We start from the raw sequence: 19,411 nt of genomic DNA, 5'->3' as shown, positions 1-19,411 counted from the left end.
TTCACTACCTTCTTTTTTGGGTAATGATAGAAGGAACTGACATTGGGGTTAGGTGGGGGAGGTAGGACAGGCATTTATAAAGAGAAAACCACCAAGAAATATTTTTTTTTTTTTTAAAGTCTGATAATTAAGGAGTTTTCCCTGTGAAAAGGTCACTTTAGAGTCCTCTCTCTCGCCAATAAACCTTACTGTCATACTGGAAAATTTGGCTTTTAACTCTTATTTTTATTAGAAACTCAATTTATGATTTACAGTATAGAAGAAGCAGGTGTTCATGTGTTGCAGAATAGATCAGCAATGAAGAGAGAGCCAAATAAGAAAGTCTAGCATTTATGGATATTAAGTTATGGAGGAAAGTTTAGGTATGCAAAGCATTGGTACTTGTTTCTAAGCTTTGAGCTCAGGGTACTGATTACGTCCCATTGGTTGATGATTTGTGATAAAGCCACAATGTAGAGTAAAAGGTCCTTAAACAGTTAATGTTGTTTATAATGTTAAGGATCATCTCTGCTCAGCACTGTTGTAAGTGCTACATAGGAGACATGGAATAGGAAGTAATAATCTTACTGGATATATATTCCATATTAAATGGTAGAAATTGTATATTAAAATCAAGTATTTATTACTCAATTATGTCAGAAATTCTAAGATGAAGTCTAGTTAGATACTGATGCGGTTAAGATGACTTCATAGCCTGGAAAGGAATTGTGTAACAACTTGACAGATACTTAGAATTTCATTGGGCAGATGAGAATAGGATATGTGTGCATAAACAAAAATATGAGGCTGTGAGAAGCACTGCTATATTTGGAAGTCAGCAGAGAAATCATTTCAACCGGAATTTGAGTGGCTGTATTGTTTGGGGGCATTTAAGTCCTCCCTGAGCAGGGAAAATACAGTTCTCAGTCCATAAAGAGTTTTAGTTTCTGGGGGAAATGGTCAACTTAGGATGGAAAACTAGTTTTTATGTAGCTGACCAGTATGTTTTCTTAAGGGAACAATGGATACTAATACTGTTCTTCCCTTTGTTTATTAAGTTATGATGAAGTTTCTGGGCTAAAGGTTTGCAAATCAATATTTTTCAGATTATTAGATTAGAGGTGTTTTGAGGCTAGCCTCTCCATATTCCATGAACTTTCACTGATATCATCGTGAGACACATCTAGTCATCATAAAGACCAGAATAGAAGAGGTATAGAAATAAAAGCTTGAGAAGATAAACCTGTGCCTAATTTGCAGGCAGAATGGTAACACCATTATGATTGTAGATAACCTCTGAATGAGTGAACATAATGTGAAAATACTAATAGTTAAAGGTAGTAGAATTGATAGATGGTTTAGCAGTCACTGTGACTTTGTGTGTTTGTATAAAGAATGCAGAAATAAATTTTTGAGCAAATATTTCTACCAAATTACAAAATTTTTTCAGCAAATATTTGTAAATATTTCATCTATTCAGTGAATATTTGAACGCCAGCTATGTCCCAGGCATGTGCTGGGTACAAGTAGAGAGCACAGTCGAGAGTTCTTATTTTTTCAGTTATGATTTAGTGAAAAAGATAGGTGATTGAGGCAGGAATAAAATAAAATGTGATCACTGTTGACAGGGGAAGTGTATGTGTCCTGTTTTAATGCTTCCCTGTAGCGCTAATGTTACATGTATCTGAAAAGTTTTCAGTGAAAAGCTGTATGTATGTAGGAGTACATCACAGTACCCTAGGATTGATCATTATTCCCTGTGCTCTGAATGGTATTTTTTTCTCCACAAGTGAGAGCCATACTGTTCCTTCTTGGTCAGTAAGCTTTAGCGACCTATATGCTTTAACTTGTGATCAGGGGTACAGAATCTTCTTGCAATGCAGGAGACCTGGCTTCGATCCCTGGGTCTGGAAGATCCCCTGGAGAAGGGAATGGCTACCCAGTATTCTTACATAGAGAATTCCGTGGACTGAGGAGGCTGGTGGGCTACAGTTTATGGTGTCACAAAAAGTTGGACACAACTGAACGACTGACATGCTTTAACTTGGTCTTCCCTGGTGACTGAGACAGTAAAGAATCCGCCTGCAATGTTGGAGACCCAGATCCTATCCCTAGGTTGGGAAGATCCTCTGGAGAAGGGAGTGGCTACCCACTCCAGTGTTCTTACCTGGAAAATTCTATGGACATAGGAGCTTGGTGGGCTACAGTCAATGGAGTTGCAAAGACTTGAATATGACTGAGCAGTTTTCAGTTTCTTGTTTTAGCTTGTAAGCTTTCTGCCTCACACGACTGCAAGTTAACTGTGTCATCTCCATCCTCTATTTTGTGTTTTGGCGAGCCCTTTGGCTATTATAGACTGATTAAAAGTATGACAGCATCAGTCTGGTCTGAGAACAAAACAATAATAACAAAAACAAAATATATCACAGTGGATATTAAGGATATGGTGGAAGAAAAGTATGAAGATCAGCAGGCAGCTGGGAATTGGTTGAAGTCTGTAAACATTATAAAGGATTTTTTTTTTTTAATAAGGATGTTTAGTGGGAGAACTGACCAATATTTGTGTGATCAGAAGTTGCACAAAATTACAGCCAAAAACATATTATTAATATAGTTAGTAGTTAGTGTTAGTTGCTCAGTAAGGATTAACTGGACAAAAGAATCTAGGAGTGAGGATTGTGAGTCTTCTAACCGAGAACAACTGCCTAGGGCTCTGATTAGGCGTGCTTAACAGTAGGATACTAGCTATACAGTTTCCAGGCAAACTATATCTTATATCTGCTTATGAAAAAGATGTGAGCTGTTTAGCTGTACACACTTATCATAAAATAAAGCCTGGTGGGCTACAGTCCATAGTGTTGCAGAGTCAGACATGACTGAAGCGACTGAGCAAAGCAGGAGAATGGACTGTCCCTTTGCCTATCTCCTGTAGATATAGTTTAGTTCTCTTTGGGGGAGACTATGGAACTAAAGTTCCCTAGGTAACCTTGCCTTGCCAAGAAACTGTTAATTTCATCATCTTGCTTGACCCCTATGTGATTATGTATTCATATAACATTATATACTGGAGACAGGAATGGCAAACCACTTCAGTATTCTTGCCTTGAGAACCCCATGAACAGTATGAAAAGGCAAAAAGATAGAACACTGAAAGATGGACTCCCCAGGTCAGTAGGTGCCCAATATGCTACTGGAGATCAGTGGAGAAATAACTCTAGAAAGAATGAAGAAACAGAGCCAAAGCAAAAACAACACCCAGTTGTGGATGTGACTGGTGATAGAAGTCAAGTCCAGTGCTATAAAGAGCAGTGTTGCATAGGGGCCTGGAACATCAGGTCCACGAATCAAGGCAAATTGGAAATGGTCAAACAGGAGATGGCAAGAGTGAACATCGACATTTTAGGCCTCAGAGAACTAAAATGGACTGGAATGGGTGAATTTAACTCAGATGCAGCCATGAAATTAAAAGATGCTTGCTCCTTGGAAGAAAAGTTATGACCAACTTAGACAGCATATTAAAAAGCAGAGACATTACTTGGCCAGCAAAGGTCTGTCTAGTCAAAGCTATGGTTTTTCCAGTAGTCATGTATGGATGTGAGAGTCGGACTATAAAGAAAGCTGAGCGCTGAAGAATTGATGCTTTTGATCTGTGGTGTTGGAGAAGACTCTTGAGAGTCCCTTGGACTGCAAGGAGATCCAACCAGTCCATCCTAAAGGAAATCAGTCCTGAATATTCATTGGAAAGACTGATGCTGAAGCTGAAACTCTAATACTTCATTCACCTGATGCAAAGAACTGACTCATTTGTAAAGACCCTGATGCTGGGAAAGATTGAAGGCGGTAGGAGAAGGGGACGACAGAGGATGAGTGGTTGGATGGCATCACTGACTCAATGGACATGAGTTTGAGTAAACTCTGGGAGTTGGTGATGGACAAGGAGGTCTGGTGTGCTGCAGTCCATGGGGTTGCAAAGAGCTGGACACGACTGAGTGACTGAACTGAACTGATAACATTATATAGCTTTAGTTTCTAGTCAGTTCAGTTCAGTTCAGTCGCTCAGTCGTGTCCGACTCTTTGTGACCCCATGGATTGCAGCACGCCGGGCCTCCCTGTCCATCACCAACTCTAGCAAATATTTATTTTCTAGTAAATAATATCAAAGTATTTAGGGTCTGTCAGTATTCCTCATAATTTGTTCTGAAGGAGGAAGTTTGGGGATTTAGTATAAAATTGTTTCCTTTTGTTTCTTTTTGATTTTTTAAAACTATTTACATGTTTCATACTTCAGGTTCCCAGCCTAAGCACCAATATTTTTCTTCTCCTATTTCCATGTATGTATTGTGCTTAGTCGCAGTTGTATCTGACTCTGCCACCCCATGGACGGTAATCTGCCAGACTCCTGTGTCCACGGGGATTCTTCAGGCAAGAATATTGGAGTGGGTTGCTATTTCCTTCTCCAGGGGATCTTCCCGACCCAGGGATTGAACCTGTGTCTCCTGCTTCTCCAGCACTGGCAGATTCTATACCACTTAGCCACCTGGGAAGCTCTTAAGGACTGATTTTAGACTAATAAAATTTTCAAGATACTGTTGAGAGACTTGACTGTTTTAACTGAACGAAATGTTAAACTTTAATAAGCCAAATAACTTATTTAGTTTTTGTTCCTTTTTAGTGAATTGGTACCATCGTATGATTCGGCTACTTTTGTCTTAGAGAGTTTCAGGTAAGAGTTTTCGACAACTTTAGTGGTTTTGGTGTTATTCCTTGGTTGGGTTCAGACCTAGTGAACTCCCGTTGCTCAGTGTGTAGTCTTAGGAGAAACATGGCTTCTGTTAGTTTCAGAGGTCATTTGTCAGAGTTGTTTTATATGTTCTGGATAGCTTGCTTCTCTAGTGTTGGAGATGGAACCCTTTTTTTAAAAGAAGACAGTCGACTTAGGTTTTGTTAATAAAGTGAGGTGAATGGGATGACAGAGATTGATGAGTCCTACCCATCCTCAGAAACAAGAATGGTGGGAAGAAGTCCATTTGGGCCCATTTATCTCAGTCCTAAGTGAGACATTATAGATGAGAGGACATTAGTGTAAGAAATTTGTAAGTTTTGTAACTTGCATGCTAAGTCTGTTAGCTTTTACTGCTTTTTCTGTAAGATTAAAAGCCAAGATCTTAAAACACAAAGATCCAAAGGGACTTGGCTTAAAGGGCGTCACGGAAGTGGGGAACAGAAAATATGAAGTCTTGCCTGGGGAAGACAAAATGCCAAGGGGGTGGTAACACAACAGACTAAGGCCAGGCTGAGAATTTATACCACTTCCAGCCTAATTTGTTTTTTCTTATGTAATAATTTTGTTGCTAAAATATAAACAGATTTTCCCCACATTTCTTTACCCCTTTAATGGTGAAAAACTGCTTGTTGAAGTGGTTTTTAATTCAAGACATATTGAGAGGTTTTTTTTTTAATGTGAAACTTAAAAGATACTGCTGAATATTTCTGTATCATTAAAATTTCTTATATTTCAGAATGTTTGTATATATACATAAGTAGTGGACCTTGACTTCTTCAGTCACCTTCATTTACTGGCCTAGGACATCAAATAAGGAACATAAGTGGTTGGGTTTTGGTTCTGCGTGTTGAAACTTCACAACAGTTTTGATCTGGGGATTTGGTTGGTTTTCTTTTGCTTTAGTACTCTGCGCCAGCGAGCAGATCCTGTTTACAGTCCACCTCTTCAAGTTTCAGGACTTTGTTGGAGGTTAAAAGTTTACCCAGTAAGTTTTCCATTATTTCTCATAAATTTTGAAGTCAAGATGTTTCTTGCAGGGTTCTGTCATACACTGGTTCAACTTTTTTAGTGGAGAAAAGAATAAAATAAGTAAAATTATATGCTTCAGTAAGTTTTTCATTATTTCTCGTGAATTTTGAAGTCAAGATGGTTTTTTCAGGGTTATGTCATACACTGGTTCACTTTTTAAGTGGAGAAAGGGATTAAAGGAATGAAACATTTATATTTATTTATAGGATATATTGCTAAACTATAAAAAAAGAATTAAGTATAAACAGTATAAACATTGGCATATTATTGAATCTTATTTCAGTAAAAATATTTAGAAAAAGTTTTAAGTTCTTGCTTAGAAAATGGTTACAAAGAAACCACATGTATGCTGATTGCATTCTCTTGGTGCTTTCCAGTATGTTTTTTGGACCTGTGTATTTTCTGCAGATTGGCAGGTTGGTCCAGTGATATGATGAAATGTGTACTCAGTTCCTATAGCAGGAATAGAGCAATTTTAGGTTTAACAACAAAATTGAGTTAGGTTCACGTGAGTTTTAGCAGTTTTAGGTTCAACAGCAGAATTGAGTGGAAAATACAGAGAATTCTACACACACCTTCTGACCCCACGCATGTGCAGTCTCCCCAGCTATCAACATATCCTGTACAGAGTGGCATGTTTGTTGCATTTGATGAACTTATACTGACACATTATCACCGAAAGCCCTGCTTCATTCTTGATGTTATACATTTCATAGGTTTTGTTTGTTATTCTTTTTTGGCTGCGTTGCTTCTTTGTTGTGGTGCATGGGTTTCTCTAGCTGGGGGTGCAGGTTTAGTTGTCCTGAAGCATGGACAGCTAAGTTGTCTTAGTTCCCTGGCCAGGGACCAAACCCATGACGCCTGCATTGAAAGGTGGATTCTTAAGCACTAGACCACAAGGGAGGTCCCTGGTGTGTTTTTTGTGTGTTTCTTTATAAGTTTATTTTTTAATTGAAAGATAATTGCTTTATAGAATTTTATTGTTTTCTGTTAAACCTCAACATGAATCAGCCATAGGCATACATATATCCCCTCCCTTTTGAACCTCCCTCTCATCTCCCTCCCCATCCCATCCCTCTGGGTGCTACAGAGCCCTATTTGGGTTTCCGGAGACATATAGTAAATTCCTGTTGGGTATCTATTTTACATATGGTAATATAAGTGTTTCCATGTTACTGTCATCATACATCTCACCCTCTTCTTCCCTCTCCCCATGTCTGTAAGTCAGTTATCTATGTCTGTTTCTCCATTGCTTTTAATTCTTCAGTACCATTTTTCTAAATTCTGTATATATGCATTAGTATATAATATTTATCTATCTTTCTGACTTATATCACTCCGTATAATAACGCTCTAGGTTTATCCACCTCATCAGAACTGACTCAAATGCATTCCTTTTTATGGCTGAATAATATTCCACTGTGTATATATACCACAACTTCTTTGTCCATTTATCTGTCAGTGGACATCTAGGTTTCTTCCATGTTCTAGCTATTTTAAATACAGCTGCAATAAACACTGGGATACATGGGTCTCTTTCAGTTTGGTTTCCTCAGGGTATATGCCTAGGAGTAGGATTGCTGGCTCATATGGTGGTTTTAATGGAGAAGGAAATGGCAACCCACTCCAGTATTCTTGCCTGGAGAATCCCACGGACAGAGGAGCTTGACAGGCCACAGTCCACGGGATCGCAAGAGTTGGACACAACTTAGCAACTAAACCACTAAACCACCATGTTGGTTTTATTCCTAGTTTTTTAAGGAATCTTCATACCATCTTCCATAGTGGCTGTATCAATTTACATTCCCACCAACAGTGCAAGAGCATTCCCTTTTCTCCACCCCCTCTCCAGCATTTGTTTGTAGACTTTTTGATGATGGCCATTCTGACTGGTGTGAGGTGATATCTCATTGTAGTTTTGATTTGCATTTCTCTTCAGTTCAGTCACTCAGTTGTGTCCAACTCTTTGTGACCCCATGAACTGCAGCATGCCAGGCTTTCCTGTCCATCCGCAACTTCCAGAGCTTACTCAGACTCACGTCTATTGAGTTGGTGATGCCATCCAACCATCTCATCCTCTGTCGTCCCCTTCTCCTCCTGCCTTCAATCTTTCCCAGTGTCAGGGAAAATTCTCTAATAATGAGCTGTGTTGAGCATCTTTTCATGTGTTTGTTAGCCATCTGTATGTCTTCTTTGGAGAAATGTCTGTTTAGGCCTTTTTCCTACTTTTTGATTGGGTTGGTTTTTTTCTGGCATTGAGTTGTATGAGCTGCTTGTATATTTTGGAAGTTAATCCTTTGTCAGTTTCATTTGCTATTTTCTCCCATTCTGAGGGTTGTCTTTTCACCTTGCTTATAGTTTCCTTTGCTGTGCAAAAGCTTTTAAGTTTAATCAGGTCCCACTTGTTTACTTTTGTTTTATTTCTGTTACTCTAGGAGGTGGGTCATAGAGGATCTTGCTTTGATTTATGTCGAATGTTGTGCCTGTGTTTTCCTCCAAGAGTTTTATAGTTTCCGGTCTTACATTTAGGTCTTTAATCCATTTTGAGTTTATCTTTGTGTAAGATGTTAAGTGCTCTAATTTCATTTTTTTACATGTAGCTGTTCAGTTTTCCCAGCACCGTTTATTGAAGAGGCTATCTTTGCTGCATTGTATATTCTTGCTTCCTTTGTCGTAAATAAGGTACCCAAAGGTGCATGGGTTTATTTTTGGGCTCTCTATCGTATTCCATTGGTCTATATTTTTCTTTTTTGTGTGAGTACCATACTGTCCTGATGACTGTAGCTTTGTAGTATAATCTGAAATCAGGAAGGTTGATTCCTCCAGCTCCATTCTTCTTTCTCAAGATGACTTTGAATATTTGGGGTCTTTTGTGTTTCCATATGAATTGTGAAATTTTTTGTTTGAGTTCTGTGAAAAATGCCATTGGTAATTTGATAGGGATTGCATTGAATCTGTAGATTGCTTTTGGTAGTTTAGTCATTTTCACAATATTGATTCTTCCTACCCAGGAACATGGAATATCTCTCCATCTGTTTATGTCATCTTTGATTTGTTTCATCAGTGTCTTATAATTTTCTGTGTACAGTTCTTTTGTCTCCTTAGGTATGTTTATTCCTAGATATTTAATTCTTTTTCTTGCAGTAGTGAATGGGCTTGACTCCTTAATTTCTCTTTCTGATTTTTCATTGTTAGTATATAGAAATGCAAGTGATTTCTGTGTATTGATTATGTATCCTGTGACTTGTATCCTTGTTAAATTCACTGATCAGCTCTAGTAATTTTCTGATAGTATCTTTAGGATTTTCTGTGTACAGTATTATGTCCTCTGTAAACAGTGAGGGCTTTATTGCTTTTATGATCTGGATTCCTTTTATTTCTTTTTCTTCTCCGATTGCTGTAGCTAGGATTTCCGAAACTATGCTGAATAATAGTGGTGAAAGTGGACACCTGTGTCTTGTTCATGATATTTGGGGGAATGCTTTCAGTTTTTTTGACAGTCATGTATACTGCAGGCTTATCATATATGGCCTTTACTATGTTGAGGTAGGTTTCTTCTGTGGCCAGTGTTTGAAGAGTTTTAATCATAAATGGGTGCTGAATTTTGTCAAAGGCTTTTTCTGCATCTATTGAGATGATCATATGATTTTTATCTTTCAGTTTTTTAATATGGTTCACATTGACTTGCATATATTGAAGAATCCTTGTATCCCTGGAATAAACCCAACTTGATCATGGTGTATGAGCTTTTTGATGTGTTGCTGAATTCTGTTTGCTAAGATTTTGTTGAGGATTTTTGCATCTATGTTCATCAGTGATATTGTCCTGTAGTTTTTATGTGTGTTGTCTTTTCTGGTTTTGGTATCAGGGTGATGGTGGCCTCACCTAATGAGGTTGGAAGTGTTCCTTCCTCTGTAATTTTTTGAAAGAGTTTTAGGATAGGCATTATCTCTTCTCTGAATGTTTGGTAGAATTCTCCTTTGAAGCCATCTGGTCCTGGACTTTTGTTTTTTGTGAGATTTTTGATCCCAGCTTCAATTTCAGTGCTTGTAATTGGGTTATTCTGTGATGATGGTTTCAGTGTGTCTGCCCTCTGATGCCCTCTCGTAACACCTACCGTCTTACTTGGGTTTCTCTTACCTTGGACGTGGGGTATCTCTTCACGGCTGCTCCAGCAAAGTGCAGCAGCTGCTCCTTACCTTGGACGAGGGGTATCTCCTCACCGCCGCCCCTCCTGACCTTGAACGTGGAATAGCTCTTCGCCTTTGACTGTGTGGATCACAATAAGCTGTGGAACACTCTGAAAGAAATGGGAATACCAGACCACCTGACCTGTCTCTTGAGAAATCTGTATGCAGGTCAGGAAGCAACAGTTAGAACTTGACATGACATGGAACAAGAGACTGGTTCCAAATAGGAAAAGGAGTACATCAAGGCTGTATATTGTCACTCTGCTTATTTAACTTCTCTGCAGAGTACATCATGAGAAACGCTGGGCTGGAAGAAGCACAAGCGGGAATCAAGATTACCGGGAGAAATATCAATAACCTCAGATCTACAGATGACACCACCCTTATGGCAGAAAGTGAAGAGGAACTCAAAAGCCTCTTGATGAAAGTGAAAGAGGAGAGTGAAAAAGTTGGCTTAAAGCTCAACATTCAGAAAACGAAGATCATGGCATCCGGTCCCATCACTTCATGGGAAATAGATGGGGAAACAGTGGAAACAGCATCAGGCTTTATTTTTTTGGGGCTCCAGAATCACTACAGATAGTGACTACAGCCATGAAATTAAAAGACGCTTGCTCCTTGGAAAAGTTATGACCAACCTAGACAGCATATTCAAAAGCAGAGACCTTACTTTGCCAACAAATGTCTGTCTAGTCAAGGCTATGGTTTTTCCTGTGGTCATGTATGGATGTGAGAGTTGGACTGTGAAGAAAGCTGAGCACCGAAGAATTGATGCTTTTGAACTGTGGTGTTGAAGAAGACTCCTGAGGGTCCCTTGGACTGCAAGGAGATCCAACCAGTCCATTCTGAAGGAGATCAGCCCTGGGTGTTCTTTGGAAGGAATGATGCTAAAGCTGAAGCTCCAGTACTTTGGCCACCTCATGTGAAGAGTTGACTCATTGGAAAAGACTCTGATGCTGGGAGGGATTGGGGGCAGGAGGAGAAGGGGACGACAGAGGATGAGATGGTTGGATGGCATCACTGACTCGATGGACGTGAGTCTGAGTGAACTCCGGGAGTTGGTGATGGACAGGGAGGCCTGGTGTGCTGTGATTCATGGGGTCACAGAGAGTCAGACACAACTGAGCGACTGAACTGAACTGAATTGGGTTGTTCATAATTTTTATTTCTTCCTGATTCAGTCTTCAGAGATTGAGCTTTTCTAAGAATCTGTCCATTTCTTCCAGGTCATCCATTGTATTGCCGTATAGTCGTTCATAATAGTCTCTCATAATCCTTTGCATTTCTGCATTGTCTGTTGTAACATTTCCTTTTTCATTTCTAATTTTGTCAATTTGATTCTTCTGTCTTTTTTTCTTGATGAGTCTGGCCAAAGGTTTGTCAATTTATCTTCTCAAAGAACGAGCTTTACTTTTATTAATCTTTGCTGTTTTTCTTTCATTTCTTTTTCATTTATTTCTGCTCTGATCTTTATGATTTCCTTCTTCTAATTTCTTCCCTGGTAGCTCAGATGGTAAAGCATCTGCCTGCAATGCAGGAGACCCAGGTTTGAGCCCTGGGTTGGGAAGATCCCCTGGAGAAGGAAATGGCAACCCACTCCAGTACTGTTGCCTGGAAAATCCCATAGACAGAGGAGCCTGGTAGGCTACAGTCTCTGGGGTCGCTAAGAGCCAGATACGACTGAGTGACTTCACTTTTCTTCTAGTTTGGGGGTTTTTCTGTTCATTTTCCAGTTATTTTAGGTGTAAAGGTAGGTTGTCTATTCCGATGTTTTACTTGTTTCTTGAAGTGGGATTGTATTGCTATAAACTTCCCTCTTAGAACTGCTTTTCCTGCATCCCATAGGTTTTGATTTGTCGTGTTTTCATTATCATTTGTTTCTAGAAATTTTTTGATTTCCCTCATGATTTCTTCAGTAACCTGTTAGTTATTTAGAAACGTATTGTTTAATCTCCATGTATGTGTTACAGTATTTTTCTTGTAATTGATCTCTAGTCTCATAGCATTGTGGTCTGAAAAGATGCTTGATATGCTTTCAGTTTTCTTAAATTTACTGAGATTTGATTTTTGACCCAAGATGTGGTCTATCCTGAAGAATGTTCCATGTGCACTTGAGAAGAAAGTGTATTCTTCTGCATTTGGATGGAATGTCCTGGAGATATCAGTGAGATCCATCTCATCTAATGTATCGTTTAAGACTTGTGTTTCCTTATTGATTTTCTGTTTTGATGATCTGTCCATTGGTGTGAGAGGGCTGTTAAAGTCTCCTACTATTATTGTGTTACTGTCAGTTTCTCGTTTTATGTCTCTTAGTGTTTGTCTTAGGTACTGAGGTGCACCTGTGTTGGGTACATAGCTATTTACAATTGTTATGTCTTCCTCTTGGATTGATCCCTTGTTCATTATGTAGTGTCCTTCCTTATCTCTTGTAATCTTCTTTAAGGTCTGATTTGTCTGATATGAGGATTGATACTCATTGCTACTCTTTTGCTTTTCATTTGCATGGAATATATTTCCCATCCTCTCATGTCCTTTTAGGTCTGAGGTGGGTTTCTTGTAGACAGAATGTATACGGCTTTTGTTTTTGTATCCATTCAGCCAATCTGTGTCTTTGGGTTGGGGCATGTACTCCGTTTACATTTAAAGTAATTATTGATATATATGTTCCTATTGCCATTTTCTTTGGAGAAGGAAATGGCAACCCACTCCAGGTTGTTGCCTGCAGAATCCCATGGACAGAGGAACCTGCAAGCCACAGTCCATGAGCTCACAAAGAGCTGGACAGGACTGGACAACTAACACACACACACATTGCCATTTTCTTAATTGTTTTGGGTTTGGTTTTATAGATCTTTTTCTTTTCTTTTATTTCTTGACTGTAAGTCCCTTTAACATTTGTTGTAAAGCTGGTTTGGTGGTTAACTCTTGCTTGTCTGAAAAGCTTTTGATTTCTCCCATCAATTTTGAATGGGATCCTTCCTGGGTAGAATAATCGTGGTTGTAGATTTTTCCCCTTCAGTACTTTAAATATATCCTGCCATTCCCTTCTGGCCTGCAGAGTTTCTGCTGAAAAATCAGTTGTTAAACCTGTGGGGTTTCCCTTGTATGTTACTTTGTTGCTTCTATTCTCTTTGTTTTTAATCTTTGCTAGTTTGATTAGTATGTGTCTTTGGGTGTTTCTCCTAGGGTTTATCCTATATGGGACTCTTTGAGCCTCTTGGACTTGACTATTTCCTTTTCCATATTGGGGAAATTTTCAACTATAATCTCTTCAAAAATTTTCTCATACCCTTTCTTTTTCACGTCTTCTTGGACCCCTATAATTCGAATGTTGGTGTGTTTGATATTCTCCCAGAGGTCTCTGAGACTATCCTTAGTTCTTTTCATTCTTTTTGCTTTATTTTCCCTTCAGAAGTTATTTTCACCAGTTTATCTTCCAGCTCACTGATTTATTCTTCTGCTTCAGATATTCTCCTATTGATTCCTTCTAGAGTATTTTTAATTTCAGTAATTGTGATGTTTGTATGTTTTTTCTTTAATTCTTCTAAGTCTTTGTTAATTGATTCTTGCCTTTTCTCCATTTTGTTTTCAAGGTTTTTGATCATCTTTACTATCATTATTCTGAATTCTTTTTCAGGTACTTTGCCTATTTCTTCTTCATTTATTTGGACTTCTGTGTTTCTAGTTTGTTCCTTCATTTGTGCAGTATTTCTCTGCCTTTTCATTTTTTAAAAAAAAACTAACTGTGCTTGAGGTCTCCTTTTCCCAGGCTTCATGGTTGAATTCAAGATTCCTTTTGGTTTGCCCCTCTACAATTGGTGCAGTGGTTTGTGTAAGCTTTGTATAGGGTGATATTTATGCTGTCTTTTTTGTTTTTCTTCAAGGCTGAGTTGGTAATTCTCTCTGTTGATGATTGGGTTTGTATTTTTGTTTTGTTTGTTATTTGCATGAGGTGCCCTGATCAGGGTGCTACTGGCAGTTGGGTGTTGCCACGTCTTGTATTCAAGTGGTTTCCTTTGTGGGAGTTCTCACTATTTGTTACTCCTTAGGTTTAGTTCTCTGGTAGTCTAGGGTCTTGGAGTCAGTGTTCCCACTCCAAAGGCTCAGGACTTGATCCCTGGTCAGGAACGAAGATTCCACAAGTGGTTTGTTATGGCATTAAATGAAATTTAAACACATAACCCAACAACAAGAAACCAAAGATGATAAAATGATAAAAATAATGGATTATACACATATACATACACATCCATAAGCAAAATCAAAACAGTCGAACAAAAATAAAGTACAATAGATTGACCCAACGAACAAAGAAAACAAAAAATTTTATCTACCAGTTAAGAACAAAACTAACTAAAGCACAAACTGGAAAACGAAACTAAAGCAAGGTGCCCACTGGAGAACAAAGCAATGAAAACAAAACTATCAAATATGTTGAGAGGAAAGAAGGACTAGGTTTGCAAAGCTAAATAGAGGTAGATAAAGAAGATTTATATACATTAAAGATCAAGTGCAAGGAGAAAAGAACAGTAGGAAAAGCAAAGAGAGGAATAAATGTAGAAAAAATAATAATTGGTTTAAAAAATTAAAGATTAAAAAAAGAAAAGAAAAAATGGTAACTCCATAGGACTTCAAAAGCCCAACGCAGAGGCAGAGTTTTATAACAACTATAAAATGTATGATTGAAAAGAGAAAGGAAAAAAAAACTCAAAAGCTTGATTAGATTTCATAGTGCCAATAAAATTTACAAGTACACGGAGGCCCAGTGTGGGGTGGGGTGGGGTGGGGGAGCGGTGGCGGGTAGGGGTGGAGGGTGGAAGGAAGAAAGAAAAGAAAAAAGATCCAAAAGAAACCATAGGACAAGTTGAAACAAAAGAATAAATGTTTCTCTTGAGTCACTGCTGTCAGATTCCTTTCCCTCACTGGGAGTCCCGGTCCACCTCTCCTCCCTAGGATGCCCTCCAACACTGCGCTGGTCTCTGGACCTGCTGTGGGGGCAGCTCAGATACTAATCTGGTCCTACTCCTGTGTGTTCTTGCCTTTGTTCTTGTCCACAGCGTCAGAACTAGTGTGTTTTCTTTTGTGGGACCTCTCAATATCCTTTTGTATATTCTGTAGTCACAGAGTCTGTGTAGTTGATCACGTGGATTTAATCTGCAGCTTGTACAGCTGGTGGGAAGGTTTTGGATCTTCTTCCTTAGCCGAACTGCCCCTGGGTTTCAATTGTGGTTTTATTTCCACCTCTGCATGTGGGTCCTCCACTGAGCTTTGCTCCTGAGGCTGCCCTGGAGTACTTGGGTCTGCTCCAGTGAGGGCCAAGTGTGGAGGTGGTGCAGCTGCTTGGGTTGCAGGGATTCTGGCAGCATCAGGTACTTAGAGGAGTTGGCAGCTAGGGAAGAAGGGAATGTAGGGCTCTAGAAGGGCGCAGCAACCAGTATTAGACAATACACTCCAGTATTCTTGCCTAGAGAACCCCCCCACCACCACCCCAGCCAACAGAGAAGCCTAGCAGACTGCAGTCCACAGGGTCACAAAGAGTTGGACACGACCAAAGCGATCCCACGTGTATAGACTCAAGACTTTTTTTTTTTGCCTGTGGCAGCTCTGCCCCACTGAGGGTTCAGCGTGAAGCTGGCACAGCTGCTTGGCTTACAGGGACCCCGGTGGCACCAAGTGTGCAGGGACACGGACTGCCTCAGCCACTGGAGTTATGGCCCTATCGGTCTTTTTCCAAGCCTCCGAAAACTGGGGATCAGAAGGCCTGTTTGGCTAGTCTTTCTCTGTAGCTCTGCCCATTCAGGTGCTTAGAGGGCTCCCTTGCCTGGGGTCCTTCTCTGTTGTTGATCACGCACATCAGGCACATAGAGGGCCCCCCCCCCCCCCCCCCCCCCCCCCGGCTGGGGTCCTAATCTGTAGATTTGCGTGTCAGGCACTTAAAAGGACACCCTGGGTGGGGTCCTCCTCTGTAGTACAGTGTGTCAGGCAATTAATGGGCCAGCCTCTCTATTCATCTTCCCATGCTGGATGTGGGGAGAGAGAGGCTATGGTGATGGCTCCATCCCCTACGCCTTGTTTCCATGGCTGCCCGCTTTTCCTCCAGGGGCATTTCCCACCACATCTCCTCCCTTACATCGCCTCTGTCAGTCTTTCCACAGTCAACAGCAGCCCTTGTCCTGGGTTTGCTCCACAATCCCTAAGGTCCAGCTCCCAGCTGCTCGGCCTTCTAGGGGACCTGCCTCCCTATCCAGGGTGTGCATGGCTGCGGCAGGAACTGTCTGTATCTCATTCCATTTTGGCTGCCGCATATCAGCTGTTTCACTTACTGCCTTAAATGTGCCTCCTCTGACTCAGACAGTTACCCTGATGTGGGGATTGGACCCTTGCTTCAGTTGCCCCACCCACCGAGGGCAGGTCCAGTCCTAGTAATACTCCTGTTTTTCCTTCTTCATCTTCTTGAGCTTTGCGTGATTCTGTATATTCTTATCCGCTGGTCAGGTGCTCCTGTTTGCTCTCAGCTGGTGGTGTGTGTGCACCTCTGTGTCTGAAGGTGTATTCCTGATGCATCCATGGAGAGATGTACTCCACATCCACCTCCTCCTCCACCATCTTATTCTCCCTGTTTGGGGTGTTTTTTTTTTTTTTTGACACATGTATATATGTAATTTTTTTTGAAGTTTTTTTCTTTAAATTCTACTTATTTTTGGCTGAGCTTTCTTTGTCTTCATTGCTGTGCATGGTTTTCTCTCGTTGCCACGAGCAGGGACTCTTCATTGCCGTGCTTGAGCTTCACATTGTGATGGCTTTTCTTGTTAGGAAGCACAGGCTCTAGGCGCTGGTGGGTTTCATTAGTTGCGATACCTGGGCTCTAGAGCATGGGCTTAGTAGTTGTGGCAGTTGGGCCTAGTTGCTTCTCATCATGTGGCATCTTCCGAGATCAGGGAGTGAACCCATATCCCCTGCGTTGACTGGTGGAGTCCCAGCCACTGGATCACCATGGAAGTCTCCTGTATGTATTTTTTAAAAAATAAAATAACTCATGAGGTCACATTAACACTTATAATTCAAATTCAGAATTATAGAATTTTTAAATTTTCAACTCATTTCTTCTACTCTAGGAACCTACTTTATGAAGCCATAGGAAATAAGAGAATTGTAATGTATCATAATGAATCATTCATTTGCTCTATAAAGAAAATTTCAGGAGGGGAACTCAATTCTACCATCAACTTGAGAAATTCTACCATCAGTTACTGAGAAAGCTTTAAAAACTATTTTGCATATACTCTCATTTCCCTCTGCTGTGTCTAGACAGCTGTTAGGGTTCAGAGCTTGTTTTCTAGTAAATTCTACTGGAAAGGTTAATGGAAACAATATTTCCTGAATTTCTGTGTGTTGAAAATAATTTATATCCTTTACCACTCTTTTTTAGAATTCCTTCCATTTTAAGACACCCCAGAGCATTGAGTGGAGTTCCAATCCTATTTAAATCCACTAGTTTACTACTATATGTGTTGGGTTTTTTGGGCCTGTATTCTGTTACATGCTGGGCTCTTTCAATATATAGTTTTAGGTTTCTTAAAAGAAAATATTTCCTGAATTACACTTTTAAATATCTCCTTTGTTTCTACTGTTGGTTTTCTCTTGGGACTGTTATTATCTGCATTTTGAATCTTCTTTGCCTTTATCTTTAATACTTACCACTTTCTAATTTTTTTAGCTCTTTCTTCATTTCTTTTTAACTTAAAAATTTTTCCTTGTTCACTTATTTTTTAAAAGATATCAGCTGTTGTGCTTATTTGCCCTTATGTTCTTTTAGTTCAGTCTTTATTTCTTAAATAACTTCCTTTTATTTCTGATTCTTCCCTTAGTTCTGTTACTTGATATCTGAGTTTTTCTAATACTGATTTCTGCTATTCTTTCATATCATTTTCTCAGCTTTTCTTTTCTTCCTGCAGGCTCTCATATTATTTTCTTAAGAGTGCTTTAGGCTAGTTTGAATAGGTCACAATTTTGATCTTTGAGCTTGTTTTTCTAGGGTGCTTTCGTTGTCTGTAGGGATGTTGTTTCACCCTTTATTTTCTCTTTCATTTTGGTAAATAATGCAGAGCATAAAATTTACCCTTTTAACTATTTCTAAGTGTACATTTAGTATTGTTAAGTATATTTACATTGTGTAACTAACTTCCAGAATTTTTTCAACTTGCAAAACTGAAGTGCTCTGCCAGTTAAACAGTAATTCCCCATTTCCCCTTCTCCTCAGACACATCACTCTGCTTTTTCTTTCTGTGAATTTGACTACTCTAGATACCTCACATATGTGGAATCTTAACACAGTAACATCTTCTTGTTACTGACTTCTTTCACTTAGCATATGTTCTTAAGATTCCTCCTCTTCATAGCTTATATCAGAATTCCCTTCCCTTTTCAGGCTGAGTAATATTCTGTTGTGTGTATATACCACGTTTTATTTATCCATCTATCAGCAGACATCTGACTTGCTTCTGTCTTTTGTCTTTAGTGACTAATGCTGTTTTGAACATAGGTGTGTAAATATCTCTTCAGTATCCTGCTTTTGATTCTTTTGGATATATACCCAGAAATGGTATTGCTGTACCACATGGTAGTTCTGTTTTTAGTGTCTTAAGGAACTATGCTGTTTCCTACAGTAGTTGCACCATTATACATTCTCATCAGCAGGGCGCAAGGGTCCAGATTTGTCCATATCTTTGTCAGTACTTTTTGTTTTCTGTTTCTTTGGTAATAACCATACTAATGGGGATGAGGTAATTCATTGTGCTTTTGATTTATATACCCTAGTGGTGTTTTTGAGCATTTTTTTCATGTGCTTGATAAGACATTTGTATATCCTTTTTAGAGAAATGTGTATTCAAGTCCTTTGCTCATTTTTTAATCAAGTTTGTTGTTGTAGAGTTGTTCAAGTGTATATATTTTAGATGTGAAAATGTTAGTTGCTCAGTCAAGTCCAACTCTTCACAACCCTGTGGACTGTAGCCCACCAGGCTCCTCTTTCCGTGGAATTTCCCAGGCAGGAGTAATAGAATGGTAGTCATTTCCTTCTCTGGGGAATCTTCTTGACCTAGAAATCAAACCCAGGTCTCCTGCATTGCAGGCAGATTCTTGACTATCTGAGCCACCAGGAAAGCCTCCAAATTCTGGATATTGACCCCTTATTAGATATATGATTTACACATATTTTTCTAACTTTTAAGGTTTCTTTTTGCTCTGTTGATCATGACCTTTGAAGGACAGAAATTTTAAATTATGTTGTAGTATAGTTTGTCTGTTTTGGCTTATGGTTTCATATCTAGGAAATTCTTACCAACTCCATTGTCATGGAGCTTTTCGGTTATATTTTCCTCTTAGACTTTTATAACTTTTAAGACTTATGTTTAGATCTTTAATATATTTT

At 39.3% G+C, this 19,411-nt stretch overlaps 1 protein-coding gene across 1 annotated transcript in view; it reads left to right on the top strand.

Annotated features, from left to right (window-relative positions):
- The window catches only part of TRIM37 (tripartite motif containing 37), a 146,045-nt gene that overhangs the window by 30,385 nt on the left and 96,249 nt on the right, over window positions 1-19,411 (top strand). The window contains exons 10-11 of the mRNA XM_005693108.3: window positions 4,652-4,702; window positions 5,666-5,747. Coding sequence (XP_005693165.2) covers window positions 4,652-4,702; window positions 5,666-5,747 — 133 coding nt within the window. The remainder of the gene's footprint in view (window positions 1-4,651; window positions 4,703-5,665; window positions 5,748-19,411) is intronic.

Source organism: Capra hircus, chromosome 19 (assembly GCF_001704415.2).
Source record: "Capra hircus breed San Clemente chromosome 19, ASM170441v1, whole genome shotgun sequence".
NCBI classification, from domain to species: Eukaryota; Metazoa; Chordata; class Mammalia; order Artiodactyla; family Bovidae; genus Capra; species Capra hircus.
Note: the sequence above shows the minus strand (reverse complement) of the source record. Positions and strands in the feature narration are given on the sequence as shown.